The sequence below is a fragment of the Centruroides vittatus genome, unplaced genomic scaffold (genome assembly GCF_030686945.1).
Source record: "Centruroides vittatus isolate TY-2023 unplaced genomic scaffold, ASM3068694v2 contig_1159, whole genome shotgun sequence".
In the NCBI taxonomy this organism is placed as follows: Eukaryota; Metazoa; Arthropoda; class Arachnida; order Scorpiones; family Buthidae; genus Centruroides; species Centruroides vittatus.
This window is the reverse complement of record NW_027120745.1, coordinates 819635-847497: the sequence shown is the minus strand read 5'-3', so window position 1 is coordinate 847497 and position 27863 is coordinate 819635. Positions and strand designations below refer to the sequence as shown.

General features: G+C 30.5%; 1 protein-coding gene across 1 annotated transcript in view; it reads left to right on the top strand.

Annotated features, from left to right (window-relative positions):
- The window catches only part of LOC136980216 (N-acetylneuraminate 9-O-acetyltransferase), a 45290-nt gene that overhangs the window by 10401 nt on the left and 7026 nt on the right, over positions 1-27863 (top strand). Inside the window, 12 exon segments of the mRNA XM_067276306.1 lie at positions 4133-4229; positions 12097-12286; positions 12366-12691; positions 12764-12869; positions 14032-14156; positions 14230-14318; positions 14390-14489; positions 16989-17097; positions 21394-21483; positions 23549-23903; positions 23983-24062; positions 24142-24246. Coding sequence (XP_067132407.1) covers positions 4133-4229; positions 12097-12286; positions 12366-12691; positions 12764-12869; positions 14032-14156; positions 14230-14318; positions 14390-14489; positions 16989-17097; positions 21394-21483; positions 23549-23903; positions 23983-24062; positions 24142-24246 — 1772 coding nt within the window.

The following is a 27863-nucleotide window of genomic DNA, read 5'->3' as shown; positions in this document are numbered from 1 at the left end:
ATTACCACTACATTAGATGTCATCATTTTTAACTGTCCTGGTGGCTTTTTTGAATGTTTTATTAATTTAATGTTATATAAACATTTTCAACAATGCCTCGTGGAACTGTACTTCAGTAGCAAGAAATATGTAAAATACTGGGCTAAATACAAGATGGATGGACTGAAGAATGGCAAGAAATAATGTCTAGTGATGAGAAGTTTAATTTAGATTTACAAAAAATATAATTATAATTAAAATTATAATTAAAACATGCCAGGACAGAATTCATACTTTAAATATTAAAATTCACAGAAGCAATCACAAAACCTTGTGTCTTCTTTTAACGTCCTTTTCGCACTCGGGAAACAACTGTCTTTACGGCGGAGTCGACCTTCTTTTGTAGGCTACTCTTCCGCCTCAATATGTAAAACACGGTTAAAAATATCCCCAAGGCTTTCGGCACAATCATTAAATTTAATTTACAAAAAATATAATTATAATTAAAATTATAATTAAAACATGCCAGGACAGAATTCATACTTTAAATATTAAAATTCACAGAAGCAATCACAAAACCTTGTGTCTTCTTTTAACGCCGTCTCCGCCGTAAAGACAGTTGTTTCCCGAGTGCGAAAAGGACGTTAAAAGAAGACACAAGGTTTTGTGATTGCTTCTGTGAATTTTAATATTTAAAGTATTAATTTAGATTGTTCTGATGGGTTTTAATATCATTGGCATGATTTAAGAAGAGAAAGCAGAGTTAAAATAAGCTGGCAACAAGGAGATGGGTTTGTAATGATTTGGGGTGGTTTTGGATGGGGAGGTAAAACTGATTTAGTATTTGTTGACAAAAATATGAACTCAGAAAAGTATCAAGAATTATTGTATAATAATATGATTTCATTTTGTGCATTAATTGGAGGACATAAATGGAAGTTTCAAGAAGATAATGCTCATTCATGCCTCAATGTCAACTGAAAATTGGTTTAAAAAAGAAAGTATTGATGTAATTAACTGGCCTTCACTTAGTCCAGATTTAAATCCTATTGAAAATTTATAGGGGATGTTAGCAGCCATTGTTTATCAAAATAGGAAACAATATGAATCTGCAAATCAATTGAAAATTGCAATAATAGATGCATGGGATGAAATTAAGGATGAACAATTAAAAAAAATTAATAAACTACATGCCTAACAAAATTTTTCAAGTAATTTTAGCCAAAGGGGTGAAACCAAAAATTAAAAGTATTTAAAAATTATTTTTATGTAATTTTAGAAAGTGTACCTATACTTTTGTAACACATCAAAAAATGAATATTTGTGAGAAAAAAAATTTATGCTGCTTTACAAAATATAAAAAACCTGATAAAATAATCGAAATAAGGACAAAAAATAATTAGTAATATTTCCAGTAATATTTTCAAAATAAATTTTGAAAAAAAGCAAAATTTATGGTGTTCCTATACTTTTGTAACAGACTGTATTATATTGATAATTTTAATATATATTAAAAATTTAAAGAAAATGTTTTTATTGGTCATGTTTTTTTGAGAGTGGAGATAGGATAGTGGGGGGCACTCTCACCCATCATATAAATAACTACAGTACAATTATACAATTACACATACACGTCATAATTAAATTATACATTTGTTGCACTTATCAGGTTTCGGGGTGGGAAGGATGGTAGGTAAGAGTGGAGCTATCCCCTACAATAATTAAAATGCATTATTATTGGACTTTGTGGTCTTCAAAGTTTTATTCTTATATCTTAATTAGAAGTGGATGAAATTTTAGTTGCAAGATTTGACATAATACAAAGCATGTTAAATAAAATCATTATAAGTGCTTTTATTTAACTTGCTCTAAAATGAATAATTATGTAAACCTTTATAATTCCTTTACTGTTTTAGTTAACATTATTACATAATTACACATAATTATTCATTTTCTTTTAGTGTTTTGCAATGTGTGTTAACAATAAAGATTTATTTTTGAATTTTCTACTTTTGAAATTTTTACTGCTACTTTTTCTAGTTATGAATTATGAAAAATCAATACGCTAAACATTTTATGTCACTACGAAAGCATGTTGGGATATAGTTTTGAACTAGTATTAATTACAGAGCAGTTAAAGTTTATGCATGAATACAGTTCTTTATTCTAAGAATCTTTGATTTATTTGCATAAATCAGAGATGCTTAGAATAAATATTTCATATATTTTGTTTTTATGATTAATATGAATAAGATAAAATTAAATGAAATTTTCAATAAAAATTTACGTGTAGTTTATGAGAAAAAATTTTCACAAAAACTTCACTGGAAAGTTACTCGAATACTAATAGTAAAAAATATAACTACAACTTTTACAGAACACACATACGGTAGGTAACATTGCAATCTTTTATTTCTTGAGTTAATGATAAAGTCTATAAAAGTTTTATCTTATAATTATACAGAGTGCATCAAAAGTTCCCTTACTCAATCTTTCAAAATTTTTTTTTATTAATGAAACATGACCTAAGCAAAATCTAAATGAACAAAGCATGTGTATCAGCTGTAGTCAAAAAGTTTAAAGTAAATGCTAGAAATGTGTCTGTCTTCCATTGGGAGGCAAGAATCCATTTGTCAACATATCACTACTTTGGAAGAAAACTGGCATAACTCGAAAAAGTGCAATTTTTCGGTTATGTCATAATCAAAATGAAAATGTAGTAAATTTTGGAGTAGGTTTTGATAATTCAACACTGACATAACTGCTCCCTAGTGGGGGAATACGCAAGTTACTTTTGTGACACTCTTCCACATAAAAATTTACTACATTTTTGTTTTAATTGACAATTTGAGTTATGCCGGTTTTCTTCCAAAGTAGCGATATATTCTTATTTATGCATTATAACATTGTTGTTTCGTGTATGATATCTGCTATGCTTGCTAAAATATTGCATTTCAAGTCATCCAAATTGAAGAAACCATTTACATAAATTCCATCCTTTAGACACATCTGTAAAAAGAAATCTGGTAAAGTTTAGGCTGGTAATTGAGGTGGCCACAAGTCCTTAGAAATGATGCAATGATTATAAAATGGTTTGGGTTTCATGAAAATTTCAAATAAGTTTGCAAAAAGGAAACTTACTTGATATTACATCATTGGGAAATTTTTCTTTGAAATCATTACACATCATAAAATTTTGTTGAAATAAGCCTTCTAAAAGTATAATTCTTTGTTTTGTATTTGACACGGTCACATTTCTTTCTTTCCAGTTGATTCTGCAGTTTCTCCATTCATTTGGGTTTGTTCACTTTTAAGATCATCACAAATCTGAATCACTAACATTCTCTTTTGTCACTGTTTCAACATGTCGGGAAATAATTTCGAAAACTTGATTTCAGGGAACTTTTCATACACCCTGTATATGATAATCAAATCCAGCTGTATCATTTGATTATTAACAAGTTCTAGTCTGTTGATTAATCTGCTATATCATTTGATTTTATTTTATACATTGCATAAATCTGTAGCATATTGTTTTAATTTCACATATGTAATAAGATTTATTTATTCAACGAGCCATAAAAAATACTTTGTTAGAATCTCTCTATAAATTTAAGTAATATAATTCAGTCAGTTAATCCAAATACTTCAGATGAAAAGGTTCATCAACATTAGAAACAATTATGGTATCTGAAGAAGACTCTTTTTAAAACAGAATTCCTTTTATTCAAAATTATTCTTTTTTATTAAGTTTAAATACATTATTATTATTTAGGATACATTACATTACATACATTACATAAAATAAGACAATGATTGCTTTGTACTTACATATTCAGTATTAAATATTTAAAAAATATTTTTATAGTCATTTTATGATCGGATTCCTATTTATTGTGTATTTTTTCTTTTTGAAATAATTCATTATGCAAATTTAACTCTTTATCACATAACTTCTTATTTGTTTTTAATTTAATAAAGTAAAAATTGCATTACTAATACTAATTGTATCTTGCTTGCTCGCCGTGTCCAATCATCTGGAACAACCATTCTTCATTGCAGAGATGACCTTTCTTTGTATTCTTATTATTTTTTCTTCTTTTTATTCTGTTTCAACAGAAATATGATTTTATTACTCATTTTATTATTTCAGGAATTGATTCTTGTAAATGGCTACTCAGCGATGGTAGATTTCAAGGTTATCGTGTATGGCAGCCATATGGATGCATGATGCATACATATAGTAATGTGTAAGTAGAAATGAATATATGTTATAATGATTTATGTTTTTATATGTAGATATTTAATTTATAAGTAATATATTATTTGAAGTTTAAAGTATATCAATTACTTCAAGTATCTGTTGCACCTTACACAATTTAAAATTTTAATTTTAACTTCATTACTTAACAAAACAGTGGTTAGAAAATAGAAACACAAGTCCGTGTTAAATAAATCCACTTAATAGTTCAAAAATAAAATTAGTTGCTCGTAACACAGAAGTCTAAGAAAGCTTTTTACTTGGTTAAATTTTTTTGGAACAGTTATGTTTTATCTTTAGACCAATGATAAAAACAGCCTTCTAGAACACTTTAAAATTAAAAAAAGTTTTTTGAATTTGATGAACAAACATGACAAAAAATTCAAATGAAGGCATTAGATCGTTTGTTACATGGAAAAAACATAAATTGAATTATATTGTATTTTAAGAATTGTATTTTAGTGTTATTTCTTAAAACATGACAACACAGCTTTATCATGCTAAAAAAATTCAACCAACTTATTACACCTTAAACATATTTATCCAAATATAATTTAACAAACTTTGCAAAAAGACTTGAATGAAGGCATTAGTCCTTTCATCACATGGATCAGAAAACAAAAAGTAAGAATTGCATTTCAAAGTTTCTTCTTAACATGAGAACAGTTCTTTTATCATACCAAATAGTTTGACCAACTTGTCCATATTCACACTTTAAGCATATATAATACTTATCCAAAAAATAAATCAAAATCAAACAGATGGCATATACATACCTTCTAACTTTACAATTAATACAATGAAACTAAAGCAAAACTATTAAAAAACAAAAACCTTAAATTTCCAGCAATAAACAACATTTAATAATAACGTTTTCGACTGTTTTAAACAGCCATCATCAGTTAAAACGAACTTAAAAAACAAAAGAATGCAGAAAAAAGAACCCAAGCAATACAAATATTTAAAATTCAAAATAATTCCAAAGCAAAAATGACGTCGTATATTAGAAACTAACAAACAGTGCATGCGCTAAATATCGTAGTAAGAATAAAAAATAAAAATACAATAACAAAAGATACTGCCGCAAAAATATTTCTATTACAAGAAAGAACGTTATGCATTTCGGTAAAACGACTTCCATGCCGTGGATAAACCGTCTGTGTCTCTATGGTTAATGCAACCCGTGTTAACGTGGGCTTTGTAGATTTCAAGCTTCTCTAGATGTTTCAGCATTTGTTTGTTGGTCGTGGCCCTAATAATAGATGCTTTGTCCCAATGAACGTCGACCTCCTGATGCTTAGCGAAAGCTGCTAGCACAGTAGTATCCAAGCTCTTATTGATGGAGTATCTATGCTCCTTAAGCCTCTGCTTTAAATGTCTCATAGTTGCACCAACGTATACCAGATCTGTATTAAATCGACGATCCTTTAAAGGTATAGAATATACCCGTCTTAAAACTCTGGTTCTCTTTTTTCTTGTCGTTTCTCAACAATCGATATATTGTAGGATTACGTCGATACAACAAGTTTATGTTGTTATTTCTGGCTACTTTCTTAATCATTGTGTGTAAGAAAGGAAAATAATTAAGAATCACTTTTCTTCCTTGATTCATAGGAGGAAGCTGCTGATTTTTTGTCTTCTGATGTTTGTCGATAAGCCTATCGATCTCCTTACTCCGATATCCATGTTGTAATGCTGCCGTGCGAATGTAACTTAATTCCTTATAGGTGTCAATAACACTGGTGCAATGTGTGCGAGCACGCTTGATCCAGGCATGAAAAGCTGCATATTTAAAATTCATCGGATCGAAAGAATTTTTTGGTATAATAATGGACTGATAGCTGGGTTTTCTATAAATGTCCGTCCATATTTGACCCTCCTTGCATGTGATTGAAAGATCAAGGAAATTTACATTAGAAGCACTTTCTTGGTCAAGCCCTAAAGTCAAACCATATGGGTTTTTGTTGATTTCTTGAAGGAAATGCGGAGCGGTAGTATCATTTTTCCAAAGAATGAAAACATCATCAACATATCTTGTATATAAAACGATTTGATGTTGAAAGATGGGTATGACCTTGTTTTCCAACCGACGTAATACAAGCTCACATAAAATAGAGGACATAGGGCTCCCCATAGGCACCCCTATGTTTAAAACAGTCGAAAACGTTATTATTAAATGTTGTTTATTGCTGGAAATTTAAGGTTTTTGTTTTTTAATAGTTTATTTTCCAGTAGCTAGTTTACTTAAAACAAAACTGACACGAATCATCTGTTCTTCATCACAAGAGCATTATCACGTTTCCAACATAATCATAATTCTGCTCCTTGAAATCCCTATCTGTTGCTCAGGTGATTTAATTAGCCATACATAGGATTTCAAGTCAGTAACATTTTTTCTTGTTTAATTAAAGGCCCGTATGTCTTGGCTATGATCAACATCTTTGCAATTTTGACAGGAAGATGCCTGGAATGCAGCAAAATAATCTTGGCATCATTCCTGTTTGATAAGGATGATTTATTTCATAAGCACTCCTCAGCTAGAGCCATAATAATGCAATCTTTTATCAGATTCTTCTGATATTTAACCAATTTAGTAAGTAATGTGCACACTATACGTCTGTAAACAAACTTTTGACACTTTCTTATTCCTGATAACCACAACTTTATGTTCTTCCTGGGTTGTTTGGGACCCTATTTTCCTTATGTCAAAAATGGCAGAGGTCCAGATAATCCTCAATTTAACGTTCTGACTCTCAAAATGCTTCCTTTACAGTCTGGTGGAATGTAGATCAGTTACAAAGGTTTTTTTGCTAATTACTGATCATTCCAGTAAATGAACTTTCTTAGATGGTTTGGAGAGTTTCTGTTCTATATTCCTGAACAAATTCTTTAACAGTTCTGATGAAAATCTGAAGGCCAATGTTATCTCCCTTAAAGTTTTTAATTCTTTTTGGAAGTGGAACTGATCAACTGTGGATTCTTCCATAACAGAAGATTTTACTAACACTCTTTTGAGCAAAGATCCGAAGCATTTAGTGCTTGATGTACTTAATGCTTGCAAATTGCAACTACTGCAGGAAAGCCAATATTTCTTTCCTGTAAACCTGAAAAGCATTTTGGATGGGACTATTCTTAGTTTTCATCATTCTTTATGGAGACTATCTAGTTGAGGCAGAGTTTTAGCAAAGCCTCTTCTAAGTGACTTACAATATTGCATTTGATATCAAAAATTTGATTGATTGATTTTGATTAAACTTTGCCATTTTCCATTAATTGCAATGAGGAATCCAAAAATGTAATGAGGGTCCATTTAAATGTAAAAAATAAGGGCCATGACTTCATTTACAAATCAATGGAGTCAAAGTGACACAATGTTCATGTTTCCTGATGCAATTGAACATGCCTAATGGAATTTAGAGGAGAAAAAGATAAAAAAAGCATTGTGTATGCCAGTGATTCTCAAAGTGGGGGTCGCGAAAAATATTTGGGGGTCGCTGAAAAATCTATTTTAGATCAATTTTTTTCAAATATTTTATAAATTTACTATGGATTCATGTTTAGAAATAATAGAAATAAAAACTATATAAAATAATTTTTACTTAAATAAATTGCACATATAAATAATAAAAAGAATATAAATATTTAAATACGAGCCTAACCCCCTCCCTCCGGGATGTTTTTCGACACATACTCATTCTTCGAGGGTCCTTTGAAATTTTTAAGTGCAGAAGGGGGTTGCGGTCCAAAAAGTTTGAGAAACACTGGTGTATGCCAAATAGAAAATAGATACAAAAAATGAACAAAATATAAAAACAAAGCAATCAGTGGTGATTGCTTTGTTCTTGGATTGCCTCGCCACGTTGGCAAGTGCCAGGTCTCCGTACGTGGCTTATACAAGGATCACTTCTCCCATGGCTGGCAGGGGCAGAGAGGGTACATGCCCAAGGTGCTATGATGATGGGGCACCAAAATTCCAAAATTGTTATATGGATGAACTAATAAATTCATAGAAAACTGTTATATACAGGTATGAAAATTATATTATGAAATATAATATGTATTATATTAATAAAAAGCAATTTTATAATTTTTAAATTTGAAGGCATATCCAAACTGTGCCATATTTAAGTTTGCCCTCTGTGTCAAATGCTATAGCCACATACATAGGTACAAGGATCGCATCTTCTGTATCTAACAAGGGCAAGGATCACTTCTTTCCAGTTCCCATATCAATTCTGTCACAATACAACAAATCATGTGATGTCCTAATATAACAATAAAATCCATAACAATGAGAAAATAGTTTCCTACGTGATTCATTAATGTAAAACTTTTCCTAATTGCACAATATCCCTACTTGATAAATTTCTTTTTAGTGATAAATTTTCTTTTACTGTACAGTTGTCCCTTGATAATCCAACAGGTATGGGACCAAAGGGGTGTCGGATTACCGAACGTGATTACGTATTTGGCATTGTTTTGCTAGCAGTAGCCTATAATATTTCTACATGTTATGAGTAAAATGCTGCCTAGGTGAATATGGAAATGAAACACCCATTTTGGTTAACTAAAACATGTTTATTAAAAGAAATATGGAAGCCAATAAATGTACATACAGTATGTATAGGCGTAAATAATACAGTACATACAATAATTTATAAACATTATAACTAAATGCTACAACGTAGGTAGATTAATTATGTACATATGTAAATATGTACATACTGTGCTCACACTTGATGGGAGGTGCGTCGGACTACCGAGCATGTCGGATTGCAAAACGTCAGACTATCAAGGGACAACTGTACTTATAAAATTGCCTTTTCTAAAGATGAAAGATATGAAAGATATTGTAATATTAACTTAAAATTTTGATGTTAATATTAAAACATCTTTTGAATAATATCATACTAAATGTGATTTATTATTTGAAATTAGTAGAATTCTTAAGTATTTAACATTTTTGCTATTTGTATTAACAAATATATATTTATAAATTTATATTAAATATTATTTTAATTTTTTAAAAGTTTTAAAATTTAAAATGCTCTTTAGTACTTGATTGCTTACTGTTCTCTCTATTAGTTGTATATCCTTTGGAATTAGCACAAAAGTTGCTGTTGAGAACAAACCACACAGGAAACACTTCTTTTTGATGGAAAAAGGATGTTTATTTTCAATAATTTAGTAAGGATACGCATTTTGGGCTTAATGCCCCACTTCAGTCCGATTTTATTAAATATATTGGTAAAAAAACTATATAAGAAATTACAGAATGTATAAAATTATATTTAACATAGGTGTACAAAAATTTTTTTTTTCAAAAAAATATAATTACCCCCAAAATAAACCTCCTTTTTCCATCAAAAAGAAGTGTTTCCTGTGTGGTTTGTTCTCAACAGCAACTTTGTGCTAATAAATACAATGCATACAATTAAAAAACTTTATTTAGATAAAACATTTTTGAAATTTTTTAACCCTGTATTTCAATGACTTTAACTTCAGACTAATTATAATCAAATTGACCGAATGGTTCTAACTAGAATCAAAGAATGGAATATATAAAATTTCAGTATAGCTTAAGAATACAATGTCTGGAAATGATACATAGAAAATACACGTGGGGCTTTTTAACAATAAAATAAATAACACAAAACTGATATAAAAAAGGAGAGAAGTGAATGCACTTTCTGCAGAAATAATTTACAGTACAAACAGAGAAATATAATAAGATAAAACTGCCCTAGTAATTATAAACAGTGAGCAATTACTTATTCAAATCTGTAAGGATTTAGTTTGGCTTTTGTATCTAGTTTTTAAAGCCAACCGATTCCATTGATACACGTATTCTTTGGATATTCCAACTATATTTTATATCTATTGATTTTTGTTTATTCATTTCTTAATTTTGTTAATGCCACGGTTGATTGTCATACTCTTCAATATTTGTTATTTTTGCTTTACACTATCTTATATGCAGCTATATTATAATGTAGTCCAATCACCAGCAGTGTGATAATTTCTCTGCAATGTATCAGTTAAGTTTGTAGTTGAATTTAACATCTTCCAATGATATGTTTTGTATTATCTGATATTTTTAATATACAGAGTTCCTACTCACTTAGAAAAATCAGGGATTTTCATTCGTGTTTGGAAAAAGTCATGGAAAGTTATGGAATTTGTCAAAAAACGTCAGGGAATTAGCTTCCTTGGCTGCTTTTTAAATTTTTTTGTTTTGCTGACAATATTCTTGACTAAGTGTAGCCATCTGCAGGCAGCAAGAAGTAATATGGTGTAATATAACTTATGAAAAGGATGCAGAATGTTTTCGGGATCCAAAATTTTCTGAAAATTTTATGAAGTACAAAAACTGATAAATAATTTTAATTTGAATGTTGTTGTTTGTCATTCTTCATGTTATTAATTTTGATTGTGTAACAAAACAGTTTTTGATTTATTTTCCTGTTTATTAATATTTTATAAAGTTCAGGAAATTTATTAAGGGATAAATTTAATAAATATATACTTTTGTACGTTTATTACATAGGATTTGTTAATGAATAATAAATAAATAATGGTTTTTTTTCAAAGCCACATAGATGTGTGGTTGTGGATTAATAACAGGATACAGTATTTTAGAATGGAATAAAGATATAAGAAGATATCTTTACTCTAAACTATTTAAATTAATAAAACAATTTATTTTTAGTTTTAATAATTTGACAATTATAAAAAAAATATATAATTGTTAATTAGAAAAAACTAACTAAAAAGTTGAAGAAGCAGTAGCATATGTGCATAGTAAGTTATATGCTGTTTTATTTTATCAGTGTGCTATACTATAAGGGACATGAGGGTCAGGGAATCTGTACAAAGTTGATCAGGGGAAGTCAAGGAAAGTCATGGAATTTAAAAGAAAAATTTGATACGAACCCTGTATATTATTATTATTTGTTCATTTATCTCATGGTCTGTTCTGGAATAAAGAAGAATTGCCATTGTATTATAATTGTATATGGGTGAAAAGTGATGTTTTTCAGCTGTGACAAAAGAGGTAGCAAACCAGCTCACTGCTAGTTGCAGAGCAGATCACAGTAGTGATCTGAAGCTGAGTCATTAAAGGTATCAAAGTATTTACTTGAATAAAATACTAACTTCTACAATCTCTCAAGCATTTATTATTTAGATTTAAGTTATATTACAGATGGAGTTCATTGTGAAACAAAAGTTTATACTTAAATATAGTTAAAAAAATAAGATTGATTTGAACTTTCTACTTTATGAATTTTGTATTTTAATTTTTAAAATATTACTATTGTTTTTAATATTTTGCATTTTCTAACATACTGTCATAGGTAGGGTGGAAACAGATGGAGTGGTTTCTGCTGAGTTGACCATTGACCCAGCAAAAGTAAGCAATTGTTTACAATGTAACATGGCAACCCTCAATTTAACAACACCTAGTGATGTTAAATTGAGTGTTAAATTGTTACATGTGGTACAGCCCAAAGGTAGTATTTTGAACAATATTGATTTGATGTCTGAACTTGTCAGTAGGGAACAAAATATTGACACTGTAACCTCTGTTGTCAACATGTCAAGTTGATTGCACAATCATGGGTTTTGTTCCATTAGGTTACATAAGATAATGTTGAGTTGACAATTGAGTTCATGGTTAACTTGACCAAAACTACATCTATTTCTACCCTTAAAGTCTGTTTTTAAATTGATGGAAACTACAAATTAAGTGTTTTTTGTTATTTAAGATTAAAGATGCTGAGAATGTTGTTTTTTTTGTATTTAAAGATTTATACAATAATGTATATGTTTGAATAAAAATTTTATTTTTATTACAGAGATTCTAGAATGTGTATGCGATATATTGATTACTGGGGAGGAAAGAACCATATTGTTTTTATAGGAGATTCTAGAATTAGACAGTTATTCAGGGCATTTGTTCATCGTATAGACTCTAAAACTGATTCAAAAGATACCCCAGTTCATAAAGATTTGAAATTTAGTGATAGTGATTTAAAACTTGATACTGTAAGTTGTTTTTGTTTTTATCAAAAAGTAATGTAAATCATGATAAAAAGTTTTACTATATTATATTGTCTTAAAATAGGAGTTTTTATGGCATCCAATGATGAATCATTCTATGCATGAAGTTTATAGTAAATGGGTGGAAATGGAACCTAGAAAAAGACCAACGGTTGTTGTAACAGGCAGTGCCACCTGGAGTATACGAACAAGTAATGCGAGCATGGAAGCATTAGAAGACTTTAAATCAAATCTTACAAAATTAGTTCCATTAATGAATGAATTAAAATCAACAACAAAAATTTTATGGGTTCTTCAAGATCCTGTAGTTCCAGAAAAACTTCATCCTTTTCGAAGCATGATAACTAACGAACAAATAGATTTCTATAACAAAGCTGCCATGGATATTCTGTAAATAAATATTTGATTTTTAAAATTAGAAATTATTACATTTATTAATTATTTAATATATTTTTTTAACAGAAAATATAGTAGTGTTTTTGTTTGGAGTTCTTCACGTCTTGTTTCTCAAGGTTACAATCAAGACCAAGAAGATGGTTTACATATGGGACAAGTTGCACTTAACTATGTAAGTAAGATGAAATCTAGGTTAATCATTGTATATGATTGCGTGATGATCTAAATTACAATATACAGTCAGATCAAAAATGTTACATTTAGAAAGTGTCTGTATATGGTACTAAAGACTTTGATATTATAATGGATTGTATCGTAGCTTGCTACTTCAGGAGACAATAAAAAATTAACCCAAAAAAACATTTAAGTTTTATCATCAGATCACAATAACCATTCAAAAATATATATATTTTTTTTCAAATTAACATGCCTCTTTGTTGTTTAAACAATTTTTCTTAAATTTTAAATATTTTAAAATTTTCATGTTTAGAATATTTTTAAAGTTCTTATGTTCAAGTCAGTTGTTATGCTATAAAATGTTTAAATCTGTGTAGATGGTGATTATGATCAGATAAAGGGAAGTAAATTGTCCCAGAAAACATTATAATCATTATAAGTGGCAATCCTTAAACTTTATTAAAGGTCTTGTGCTTTTTAAGCAAGATATAGGCCCACCAGTGGCCAAGTGGTTTTCATACCCAAACACTGGGAGTTCGGTTGTGGGTTTGCGCCTCGCTCGGACCGGCTGGCCACGTGGAGTTTTCTGGGTTTTCTCCACTTCTGTAACACCTAAATAGGGTTCAGTTTCCCTTAAAAAGATTTCCTGAAAGGCATTTCCCTAGGCAGATTGCCCAAGTGTTGCATTGCCATAACTAAACAAACTTAAGTATGATAAGAGAGTTGGCATTCTAAAAGAGATTAGTGATTTTTTTTTGTTTATTATTTATGTGTTCTTTTTCCAATATTTTGTAATATTTTAATAAAGCATGATACATTAAGTATTTTGCTTTTACAATTTTTTTTCTTTTATATAATCATTAACATAAATGTGAATATGATGAATTTGAGTGAAAATATTCAAAGAATTGTGAATGTTACATAAGAATTTTAGTTCAGTATTTCTAACATATTGCGTGGATTCTGAAAACTGCTAATTTGAATCTATTGTTTTAAGACTACCTTTATTTCAAGACTATTCTATGCTTGTATTATTGTATCAAGGTACATTATATTATCTTCCTTACATAGTTTTGTTTTTCTGTGAATTTTTTCACATATTGTGTTATCCTATTAATAAATTTTTCATTTTAATAATTCTATGAAATTTCTTTCAGGCTGTTCAGATTTTACTTAATATGTATTGTAATGATCATATGAATTACAATGATGGAACATGTTGTAGTAGTGCTGAACCTGTCACTGTTCTTCAAATTGTTACATTTTCAATTCTTGGTGTTTGGTATGTATGTTAATTTTAAATAAACCAAAATTATTAGTTGGAAATTATCAACTTAAACTTGAAAGTTTTATAGCTTCTTACTTGGTCTTGCTATGATGATACATAAAAAATGGAAAACGAGAAGAATTAGACAGTATAGCTTATTAGAAAATTGCAATCAAGGTAAAAGATTTCCATATCTTAACTTGTTTATTATATTACTTATTTATGATTTAATAATTAATTATTAATAGGTGAAAGGATTAGAGGAGCAGATAATGGTTCTTGGTATGAATTATTTACTTCTCTTGGAAAATTAGGTATTATTATGGCATATTTCTACTTATGTGACAGGTGAGACAAATTATATCTTCAACATGTTAACTTTTTTTCTTTTTTTTAAATATCTCATGCTTTTATTATTATTCTTTAGTCTAATTAATTTTTAAGGAATACTTTTGAAAAAACTGTAGAGTTAATTTTTCATTATTTCTTGTGGCAAAAATTTTAATTTTTTCTTAGTCTTTCCAAATGATATTAAAACACTGCAAAACGTATCATCCCGTAATTTTAGCACGATACTAAACAACAAACTCTATCTTGTTAATGAATACTTTATGATGCCAGTAAAAGTTACGTTTGTAAGCAGTAATGGAATAAATAAGTTAGTTTTGTTAGTTTTATTGTATGTATTTCAAACTGTACTTTCCTTAAGTAGAGACAGTGTATATTTTATAATAGAATATTTCTGTATAAAAACAGAAAAATGAAAATAAACAAATCAAATAGTAAACCTACTGTAATGAACTGTTAAGAGGCTTGTAAGATTGCACTGAAATTATGTTATAAAAAAACAGATGCATAGTAGAGAATAAACACAATTCCACCAAAACAAATAAAAATAGGCACTATGAATTCCATCTACTTTTAAATTTTTTACAAATGCACTTTAAATAAAATTTTGTAATACTTGGTAGTCTTTACTCCTTAACGGATACAAAACATCATATGTTGTAGCAGGAATTCAAGCAAACTTTTAATCAGTCTTCAAATTAACTTTATAAGTTAAAGTAAAAAACTGCATTTTTGAAACCAACATGAGACAAATCTTTCCTTTTCTAATGCTCAAGTATTTTTGAGCCTGTCAAGCTCTTCTTTAAGGCTTCACCCTAACTGGAACTTTCAGTTTCAAATAAAACACTTGAGGAAAAGAAAAGGAAAAAAGAATTACTTTAATTTAAAAATAATCCAAGAGAGGATGTCATGTAGAACTCATATGCATAATAGTTAAGGATGCTTTTAAGAAAATGAATAATAGAACAAAGTTTTGAAAATGCACATAGCATTTGAATTCCTTGTGCATTTATTTGAAACCAAAAGTTGCAATATAATAATAATTGAAGCTCCTGAAGATGAGATTGACTGGCTTGAAAGTATCTGGGAGTTAGAAGATTGTAGGTTTTCTCAGGTTGGTTTCTGAAAAGTAGTTTGTTATGTTAACTTACAAAATTCAAAAATGTAGTTCAGATACTGGGATATGAGATGATATCAGATTTTTTTTTAGATTAATTAATATCAGTCTAATGAATCAGGAATATGATGATATAAACCTGTACTTTGATTGAAAATGGCAACATTGGCATTTTATGATGAGGAAAAGATAAACTGTGTGTTTATTTAAATCATGATAGTGTTATATTATTATAAAAAATGTATTAATACATTCGCTTTTCCTTATGATTTATTTATTAGGACAATTTGATGCCATATTTTAATAGGAATACCAAAAAGAACAATGGAACAATGCATACATTTGCAATTTCTAATCTGGGCAATATTTACTAGTCTAGGAACAGTTAGTATCTGTAGACTGGCAATAAGATTATATTTGAATTAATATATAAATACCTACATGAAAATATTAACTTAGAATTTGAATATGCTTTCTGAACCAAAACTACCATGCTATCTGGATTCCAAGCCACTTTGTCTAGACAAATACATGTACAATTTGCAACTTATTAGACAGGTGATTTAGGTATTTTTCACTTTTTACATTCAACAGTACAATTTTTTAATATACTGTATAATTTATCCTAAGTCTCTAAGATCTAATAATTTGTAGAGAATTAAAAGTCCCACAATAAATTCTATTTATGTACTTCCATCCTAATCATTATGGTTTCAAACAAAATAAAATTTTCATTTAGGAACAAACTTCATTGTTTTTTTTTTTTTTAGTTTTGGAAAATTAGGAATTGGACGGACTTGTTCAATGGATTTTTTGAAAATAAACAGTGAAAGTTTTATAGAAAATAATTCATGCTTATTAAGATAGTAAAAAAAAAAGGAACTTTTAAGAATTCTTTGCTGAAAAAGCTCTGTAGAATTAATTATATTTGCATAAAATTACATATATATAACTTATTTCTGTTTCAATATCTATTGATTTTTCTATTTGTAGAGAAAGCAAAATTTAAATAATAATTACATTTTGATCTGTTCCGTTATATAATTTATTGAATGTATTAATATGATGCTGATTGGAAAAAGTAAATTAGATTCTCTTAATATTTCATTTAAGTTTGGGTAGTTGTTTAATTGTTTTGCTGTTTTATTAAGAGAAGAGAGTTCTATATAATATGTTTAGTGTTTATTTCATTATGTTAAAAAAAACTTATCAAGTTATATAACTAAGACCTAAATATTACATCAAAATATTTCATAAAAGTAACTATGCATTTGATGTAAAACAAGAATTTTAAGATAATTTATTTTTTTATATTTAAATATTAATTTTAATAAAAATAAATTTATAATAAAATTAGGTTTTATATATATTTTAAATTTCAGGACAAATTTTTTTATGAAAGAAAATAAATATTATACACACCTTAATTTCTTCTTGCCATTTGCATATGTATTTGCTCTTGGTTTATTTTTTACTGAAGATAGCCAATATGTAAGTGTTAATGCCAAAATATTTTCATTAATTTTAATTGATTTTGGTTTTACAATAGAAGTTTGTTAATCTGGGACACTATAGAACCAGAATAATGCCAGATTATCACAAGTGCTGACTGCCAGACAATTTTTTATTTTTGCCAAATTTTATAAGTTGTTTGTGATCTGGACCTTGCAGACATTACTGTACAGTTTTGTACAAGCATTCCCATCTGTTGTCTCCACTTCATAATGGGGGCTTCGTGGTCTGTGCTGCAGTGTCTCGAGGTCTTCCTCATTTAATGCCGGTGCTGGGTTCACATAAGAGGGCACTCGCCATGCCAAGGTGAGCGGCCTCCACTAGCGTGCCAGTGACTGGAAGGTAACTAGTTGGTATAATTGGTGTCACAAACAATTTTCTTAGCAAGGCTAAATATTCTGTTGTATTTAGCCTTGCATCTGCATTGGAACACTGCAAGTGTTAACCATGTGTTTCTTCTAATTCAAAATCTTGCATAGATAATACTGACTTAACTTGTGTTACAGTTGGAGACTTCTGGATTTAATAACAGGCTTGCTGCTGCTGGTTCATAATAGTAGCTTTTGGAACCTTACTGCTACTGGCATACAGTGTGAGCTCTTTGTAAGAGTAAAACGTCATTATGATTAAATTTATCCAAATTAATCTCCAATTCTGTATGGCAGCTTTTGCAGTGTTTAGTTTTGCTGCATAATTGTGAAGGATATTGATACAGCTCTAATATAGGAACCCTGGATATTCAGGGGTTAAGTTAGGGTTTATATGATTTATATACTCTCCTATCTTCTGTCTGATAAGGATTGGAAAACTTTCACTTTTGTCTGTAAATGGATTCAGATATTTTTTAAACTTGGATTTCTGGTCACTAGATCTGCTTCCATATATTTATTGGTGGTAGGAGACAATGTCAAAGAGATTTTTCTTGTTTATCTTCCTTACTACTTATAACCTGCTTGTCAGATTCTTGGAGTTTTTCCACCAGTCATCTTTCTCTCCTAATTGGCCATGGTGAAAATGCACACTACAGTTTCTGGGATGAAAGAAAATAATATCAGAGAAAATTTTCTTCTGATTTCTTGATACATGCTGACCTGTTATTTTGAATCAATGTATCAAGCCTACGTATGAAACTTCCAGGAATGAAGAAATTTTAGATCTCATTTTGGCTTCTTATGGTTAAGAAGCAGATTGATGATGTGTTTTATATTTATTCTTATTTGGCTTCTAGCTTAAAAAGTGTGGTTTTTTTGCAACCCAGGAAAGATTTACTATACAAAGAGTGGTTGTCTTCCAAAATAGGTTACTTTTGCTTACCCATTGTTTGATTCCTTGGTGGGACAAGGAGTTTAGCTCTCTGGAGTCCTCTACTTGGAAGTTCAATCAAGCTAAATGTATTAATGAGTGAGAGGTTTATTGTAAAGCTCTCATTCAGTACAAAAAAGTTCTAAGAAGGAAAAAATTTTTGTGGAGGAATTGCTCAATTATTTGTCATGTTTCTAGCAATTTCAGCCTTATGAAGATTTTAGTTAAGGAATCCTGCTCTAAACTGGATTTTTTGATTTTTTTCCAGTGACAAGTCCTTCACTTCTGCTTGGGAAACTAACCTTTGTTTACTTGAGGCTCATGTTCCAGGCTCTAGAATTGATGATTCTAGTGAATTTTTGGTGTTTACTAAGCCCTTATTTAGACTCATTAGGAAATCTTGGACTTTGGCTGTATTGATGATTTCCACTTTTAATATCAAATGTGCAGTTAAATTATTTACTATATAAGTCAGCTGGGCTTGATGATTATATTCTAGCTCACCTGCAGTTTGGAGATGATATTTTGGCTCCTAATCTTTGTCATATCTATTGTGCCTATCTAGCATTTGGCTTAGCAGCCAGTTAATATCATTTAATATATAAAAAATTGGCTGATGGATTTACACATTAGTAAAAATATGTAGAAAGCGTAAAATGTCTTCACTCTTGCCATGTCCAATCACTGGGAATGACAATATTCCATTGTAGAGACACCTTTCTTTAGAGGCTACGCCCCTGCATAAACATGCAAAGGTGTAAAAGTTCTCTGGTGACAAGCCCAAAACAATTAAAATTACAATATTTAAAATGTTTTACATGTTTATGCAGGGCTGTAGCTTCTAAAGAAAGGTCATCTCTGCAGTGGAAGATTGTCGTTCCCAGTGATTGGACATGGCAAGAGCGAAGACATTTTAGTCTTTCTATGTATTTTTACTAAAGTTAATATCTTAATCCCAAGCCTGGGAAGAAGTCTTACTCTAAAGTCAGGCTTTTAGATCATTTGTATAATATGTTTTATGTTAAAAACATTGGAGAAGCTCATTGATAGCACCTAAAGGGGTTAGTTGTAGCACGAGTGGGGTTAATGTTACCTTAGGTAGGCAAGACGGCGGCTCGTCTCGGATTCCAGCAAGGAAACAGTGGAACGCACGTTCTAACCTAATCTATTTTAATAAATTACCATAATTATCAATAACCAAATTATTAGAATAGGTTAGGTTAGGTTATAACATGCATTTCACTTTCCTTGCTGCAATCAGAGACGAGCCACCATCTTGGCTACCTAAGGTAACATTAACCCGAGTAGGTTGCCACTCCATTCCATTCAGTTTACTTATCAACATGGCAAGTGTTGTGAGATTGCTTAACACAATTTATCTTTCAAATTGAAAAAGTTGTGGATGTCAAGGAAATTGCATTAGCTGTTTTTCTTGATATTGAGGATGCTTTTGAAAAAGTTTCTTATGATGCTAATAAATATTTGCACTTGAACATTAATCATGTCAGTTCTGTTCTTGTTTACTGGACTGACATTATGTTTGGTCATTTCAGTGCAGTGATCTCCCTTTTTGGAATTTCCTTAAGAGAATCTGTTGTGCAAGGCTGCTTCAAGGTGATGTTTTTTTACTCTTACTGTGGTGTCTTATCATGGATGGTCGCTTAGAGATCTTAATACTGATAGTTCTGAGCCTGAGTAGTAGCAACCTATCTCATGCATTACATAGATAATATTGTTCTACTCTGTGTTGGGAAATTTTCCAGCACTCTGGTGGACCTTCTTTGAAAGGACCTGTCTCATTTGTAGAGACAGGCCCTTTCAAAGAAGGTCCTGTCTCTACAAATTAGTCCTGACGAAACTGTTATTGTTCTTTTTACTTGCAGAAGGGCTTTGAGGGGTTTTTATGAATCCATTCTCACAGTTTAATTCTTCAGTTAATTATCTTTAGGTAATGCTTAACTGTAGCCATTTATGGATTTTGTACCTGGAAATGGTCCTAAGCAAAGCCAGACATATCTTTTAGTTGGGTAGAAATATTCTTAGTAAATCTTTGGGTTTGCAACTTCATATCCTACTTTGGGTTTATACTATGGTTGTTTGACCAAAAATTGCCTATGCTGCCATAATTTGGTGGCCTAGAGTACTACACAAGGATTATCAAATGAAGTAACAAAGTTTGCAGTGTACTGCATATTTTGCTATCACGGGCCATGTCTATGATCTTGGGTAGTTTTGTTGAGGTTCTATTGGGCTTTTTTCGCCATTTATTTGGGTTTAATAAAGGAAGGCCTTTATAGACTCAACCATCAACTTTTCCTTAGATCATGTTCTTTTTTGGTCATTTGTTTTGCTGAAGACATCATTTTGATGAAGTTCTAACAAAATGTTACCTCAGTTTGTTTGATAAGCCTTACTTGGACTTCTTTCCTAGTTGCCTTGATTGGTATATGAGTAGGGTGATTTTTTATTTATAGGATTTAGTCTAGATATTTGCACCAGTTAGTTCAACAATTGTGGCATAAACATGTGTTAGGCACAGGAAAGCATGGCTGAAAGTGTCTGACTCTTCATAACAAAGCACTGTAAAAATTAAATCATTGTTCTCAATCATGCTGCTCTTGATTCTGCAGTTGATCATCTGACATGTCTAGCCACATCCATCTTCACTTCATTTTTCAGTTCAGATCTTCAGCATGCCACATATCTAAAAAGAATTCCAATTTGTAGAATATTGACATGCCAGATTGTTAACTACTATTCAGAAAGTGTCAGATTACTGGACATTCTGGATTATTAAGTGTCAAATTAGTAAAGTATTACTATGTTAAAAATAAGTTTTATTTTGTTTTAAAGAGATTTTTTTATGAGATCCATGAATATTAATTTTTAATGTATGTAATTTTATAATTATTAAATCATCTTGAACCAAAAATTGGAAAGAATCTGTAATCATAAGTGTTCATTTTTTTACAGACAAAAGTATTACATAGAGATCAAACAGATGAATGGAAAGGCTGGATGCAACTAGTTATATTAATTTATCATATGACTGGTGCTAGTCAGGTGATTATAATTTTCTAAATTAAATTTTAAATTATTTTAACAGTTATGTTTAGAATGATGATGATAATATAGAAAAACACATCATATTAATACTTTTCAAAAGCATTGTAAACTATTGCCTTGCTGGCATTCAAGTTATTCAGGCAATGTACAGCTTCATAAGCTTCAAAGGCAGGGAGTAAGCTTATGAGGCTAAAGTTTCTTCTGAATTTCAGTAGAAATGTCAGCTGCAAAATGATGGACTGAAGACCAAGATGTTAACCACTTTGGTCTTCAGGCCACCACCAAATAAACTTTATGGAATGAGCCCCCAAAAGAAAATTCTGGCTATTGAAGTTTATGAAAAAACTTTGTGAAGCATTACAGGAAATGCTTCACAAAGTTTTTTCAACAATCTTACAGGATGTCAGCAACAGCGTATCACTGTTGGAGTGAATTATTTGAATGTGATTGTGACTGGACGGTCGGCACCTCTTTAGTGCCTCGTCGGGATAGACACCACCGCGTCTCGATTGACACGGAAACCGAGACAGCATGTTGCTTCGGTCATGCAAGCGGGTGTGTGCACGGGCAATTGGGTTTGGGATGGAGTGAGAGACAGTGCACTGGAAGTGACTCACGCTGAGACTAGGTTAACGAAACAACGTTTATTTGTAAAGGACGAAAAACATTACATTACAATACATAAATTTTTGATAGTAAGTGTAATAGCTAAAATAGGGTTAGATGGGCCTAATTTCACGGTCCTCTCTCTCGAGAGTTTACATGAGATTTGCGTGGCGATAAATACCTGGAGTGGATGGTGTTCTGTTGTAACATCCCTCTACAAGGGTTCGTCTTCGGTTGTAGGGTTGTGAGGACAGTTCAATGATAAGAACAGTCGGAAATAGGTGATATCTTGGGAATGAGATTTGGCAATATCGGTTAGTGGAATAGGAGATCTCTTCGTATGGAGAATAGGGAAAGTATCTGTTAATGTGATATAGGAGGTTCCTGAACTGACTGACACGTTTGAGGCACGGGCGACGACTGCCCAAAATTCGGTTCCATGTTATATTCAACTGATGAACTTGTGACAGTAGGTCGGGAGGTTATAAGAAAGCGTCACTTAGCTGCTGAGAACTTACCGAACGATTAACTCCCAGGTGTGAAAGTTGACAGTTATTCAACAAAATGGTACTGGTAGAAAGTTATGTTAGGATATAGTTAAGTAAACAACTTATGTAGTGCTGAATCTCACATGATCATTAGCAATAATGTAGGCATTAAGTTACTTCTAATTCTTTAGCCCCAAATGGCAACAAATTGTCATATTCGGGTACAAATTTTGTTGCCTAATTTTGCCAAGAAACAAACATTAAATGTGTAATACAGTAGAGAGTCGTTAATCGGAATCGCCAGTAATCGGCATGATTTTCAGTCAGACTGTGTCGTGCTGAATCGAACGTTTTTGATACTAAATTTACTTCTAAAGTATAATTTTCATGTTTTTATATTCTTCAATATATTTATTTTGTTTGTACAAAAGGCAGAAATAATTTTTAACGATACGATAGCCTCAATTATTATTATAAAAATTTTTGTTAGGCTTAAAATCGATGAAAATTCAACACGAAGCGACACGCAACAGAGAAAAATTTGAACATCGGACAGGTTAATATATTTTTTCGTACATAATTGGTAATCGGAACAAATGACTAATCTGAACCACCCCAGTCCCCAATTGATTCCGATTTTTGACTCTCTACTGTATTTTAAAAAGTAAAAAATATTTTATACCATTTCAATTTGACTAAACTATATTATGTTTGGCTACAACTTTTCAGAACCAATTAGCCAAATTAATACAATTTAAAAATTCATAACTTAATCCCCAAATGATGATTGTGTATACTGTCACAAACATTATTGCTAATGTGAATAGTGTCGGCCCCAGAACTTTTCGGACATGGATTGTAGTTATGTAAATGGTTGTCAGTTATTTTAATTTAAATTATTCCAGTAACAATACAGCTTCAATATTTTTATTAATAATAATAAAAAGTATTTCAATTTTTATTTATAGGTTTTACCAATATATATGCATGTTCGAGTGTTGGTTACTTCATATTTATTTCTCACTGGTTACGGTCATTTCACATATTTTTGGCATACAGGTGATTATGGCCTTATAAGATTTTGGCAGGTAGATATGCTATTTTAATTTGCTAAATATGTATTAAAACTTTTTGATAGAACAAATATTTTATGCATTTATTTGAAGGTTCTTTTTCGTCTAAATCTCCTTGTAGTCACACTCTGCCTGTGCATGAACAGGCCATACCAATTTTATTACTTTGTTCCATTAGTATCATTTTGGTTTCTAATAATTTATGTTACAATGGCAACAATACCACACGTGACTAGTACTTCTGCAGAAGGTATATAAACTTTGTTTTTTTTTTTTTAATTTTGTAGAGTAGAGACAATAGTAATAAATTTGCCAATTTTTTGTTTCAGTTAACCCTTTGCAGTATTTATATATAGTTTTGAAGTTTGTAGCTCTATTTAGCATTGTAACTGTATTATATATGTCAGAGGTAAGTTTACAATAAAAATTGCAAAACTACAATATAAATCATTGCAATTTTAAAAATTATTGTAATTTTTATTTTATAGGTTTTCTTTGAAAAAATATTTGTTACTCGGCCATGGAAGGCACTCTTTGTCACAACAGATGATTCTATAAAGGAATGGTGGTTTCGCTGGAAGATTGATCGATATGTAAGTGAACTAAATAAATTTATTATATATTTTTAGGCTGTAATTTGAACAATTGTAGACATAAATTTCCACTGTCATCCATCTGGCTGTCTGTCTTTCCTTAATCTTGAGAAAGGAGTTAGATGGATGGAATTTGAATCCAGATATGGAAACTTTAGGGGGTGGAGGCCCTACGTAAGAGACGCAAACCGGAAGTCACGTTATTTCAATTCAAAACTTTCCCTGAAAGCAGTTAATAGATGACCAGCACAACTCTATTGATAAAGGAAAAGTATGATGTACAGGAGGCAATCCACTACTAATTTGAGGTGGAGAGCATGTATTTTAAATTAAATAAATTAAAAATATGATTAAAAATTGCAGCCTGGCATTGTGATGATGTCACAATAAATAATGTTAAATATCAAAAAATTATTTGTATTTAAATTATTGTTAATTTCTTTTTTGGTGTGGCTGACAGATTTATACATTAAAAATAAAAATACAGTGGGTGATCGGTTAACGAGCATAATCCGTTCCAAGACTTTGTTCGCTACCTGAATTGTTCATTAACCGATTATTGATTTACCATAGGTTTTTATAGGAATTGATTAATTCGTTCTGGAGACCCCAAAAAATAAAAAATACAGTAAAGTCCTTTACTTACGAACTTAATCCGTTTGTAGCGGTCATTCGTAAGTCGAAAAGTTCGTAACTCGAAAAGACAATGTTTGGCACAAAAACTCAAATACAACGTTGTTTTTACAATTATGTAATGTTTAGGTTACTTGAATAATGTTGAATTAAGATTGTTAAAGGGAAGTATAAATTCAAATCAATCACATGTACATTATTTATTAAAATTACTCATTTAAAACAACTACAAATGTATGATATATGTATGCACTGTAAATGTTTTAACGTAAAACTTTAAAAATAAACTTGACTATACATAAAAAATAACCAACTGCACTTTAACCCACCATCTGTCAGCTTTGTTCGTAAGTCGAATGTTTGTAAGTAGAGGACTGCCTGTATATACTCTCTTACTACATTTATTTTTATTAGTCATGTTTTCCCCATTTGTGGTTGTTAAAGAATCTGTCTAATGTCGATTACTTTTCTCTCTTCTTCAGAATTTTTCAGAAGTAATTAATAATAATGTAATTGTAGAGATCCCCAAGCCTAGTAACCTCAACCTGGTTTGGATACCATTCTAAGACCATCGTTCTGACATCCTCCCACTTCTTCAAAAGATGTTTAATAGCAGATATTGGCATTAATCCTCTTTTTCAGAATAAAACATATCTCACCAAGTTTCTTGGCGTTCTTCTGTCATCAGATCAGTTTCGGGTTCCATTATGAGCTCTTCAATGTTCTTTATTTCTCAGATGTAATTTTTGTTACTCCTTTAGCTGTTTGAGTCTTGATTATACTGTATCTTTCTTAGATAAGATTGAACTGCGTCCTACTATAGACCTGTTCAAGCCATACCGCCCAGCAACATCAGACATCTTCTGCCCACTCTCTACCTTTGCTATTGTACTCTCACGTTTCGAAAATAAAAACTTAACAACTGCTCATCCGACAGTCTCGTGAATACTATAAAAGAATTGTTTCTGTCAGAAAAATAAAAGGCTGGAATTAAAAAGGAAAATTTCAAAGTTTGGAGGAATACTATCCGATCAGTATATATCGGATTGAGCGTCGATGTCAACATCTTCCGCACTCCGAAAAGTCCTGAATTGTTGCCTGAAGACAAGGGAATACCAATCGGTATTCATTATTTTACATCGCTTCTTCTTGTGTTTGTTCTGTGAAGTGTCTGTTAACCAAACATGTGTTTGTTGTCTGAACATAAAAATATTTCGTGAAAGTGTTCATTAACCAATCACCCACTGTACGTAAAAGAGACTAAAATGTCTTCATTCCCATCATGTCGAATCACCAGGAACAACAGTCTTTTATTGGAGGCTATGTTTCTGCAATAATATGCAATTTTTTTTTTATTGTTTATTTGATTACTATATATTAAATTATAACAATGAAAATGATGTCTTTAGGAAGCCAAATTTATTTATTGCAAAAGAAATGTGTTTTGATGTATGTCACTTTAGCTTAAAATCACAAATATTCATAAACGGAATGCTCATCAATTAACATAAATTAAATTGTAACACTTAAAATTATATGACATATAAATAAGTTATAAATTCATATTAGAGTATTGTTTACAATATAATAATAAAATTTATAAGATAAATGTAATGACATGTAAATTAATATAGAGAGAATGGGGAAAATGCCAAACAACTTAATTTCTTTCTTGCCTTCAGGAGAAAGCAAGAAAGAAATTATAATACTAAAGTGTTAAGAGGTGTATAAATAGCATATATTAACTGAATTTGAACATAGTGTTTTGCTAGATTGTTAAAATTAGTGCAGTCTGAAATTGTAGTCTAATTCTTGTCTAGCTTTACTGAATCTTTAAAATTAATTATGTAATTTGACAAAACACATATATACATATCTGTTCTAATAACCTGGCAGAAGAATGATCTCTCAATTCTTTAACAATAATGATGTCATTCCAATTATATATATACATACATATAGGGTTTCAATAAGAATGATAGAATTTTGAATTGAAATAAAATGAAAAGTACAAAGATAATGTGGTACTAATTGTTTTATTTTCTAGCATATTTAGTGGCATTAAACGTGAAAAATAATAATAATTAAATGGTCCCATGATGTCATTTGACAGAGTGAATATGATTAATCTAATATTTAATGACTCTAGCACTTAAATCAGGCTGTATCTTGCCAATAACACAAATGATATTCATTTTAAGGTTGTCAATAGTTTGTCTTGTTGGAAGAAACAAGAGATTTAATGTAACCCTATTAAAAGTAATTCAATGGAGTTAAATCACAATATTGTGGTGGCCAATTAACAACTGCATTTTGCAAAATAATCCTGTCACTGAACTTCATGTTAGAATATGTGCATCAACAACTGATCTAGTTTTTTGAATTTTTTTTTCCTAAGTGACATATGAGTTTTGTTAACTGAACAAAAATTTTGATAAGTTTTATTGATTTCAACATGTTGAAGAATTGTATGCCCAGAATTGCACTGGCGCTTAGATAGAGATGACATTACAAACCGCACACAAGATGTAATGTTGCATAACAATATGGCATACATAGCTCAGGCAGAATCACAGTAGATGCTTGTGAAGTTCCTCCATAAGTCTCAATGCAAGTAGTCACATGTTGTAACATGAACTGATGCACTCTTTTGAAGGTTTTGGCCTGTATCCTAACAGCACTATATGCAGTATTCACAAATCAAAGGGGTTGCAACAGGTCTTCTGACAAGCAATGCATTTCCAAACACATGTTAATAGGATTATTTTTGTTCCTTGTCTTGCCAGAAATTCACTCCTGAAGTTTGTCCCCATAGTTTGGAACCACCCTGTATATTTATTGAAAAGTTTATAATGTAAATAATATTGAGAAACTCTAAAAGGCTCTTCTTAAAAGATATTTTTTGGATTTCATATTGCCTTTGAACTCTTGAAAGTGAAAGTGGTGTTAGTTTTTCTAAAAAGTATCTTGCTGCTGAATTTCAG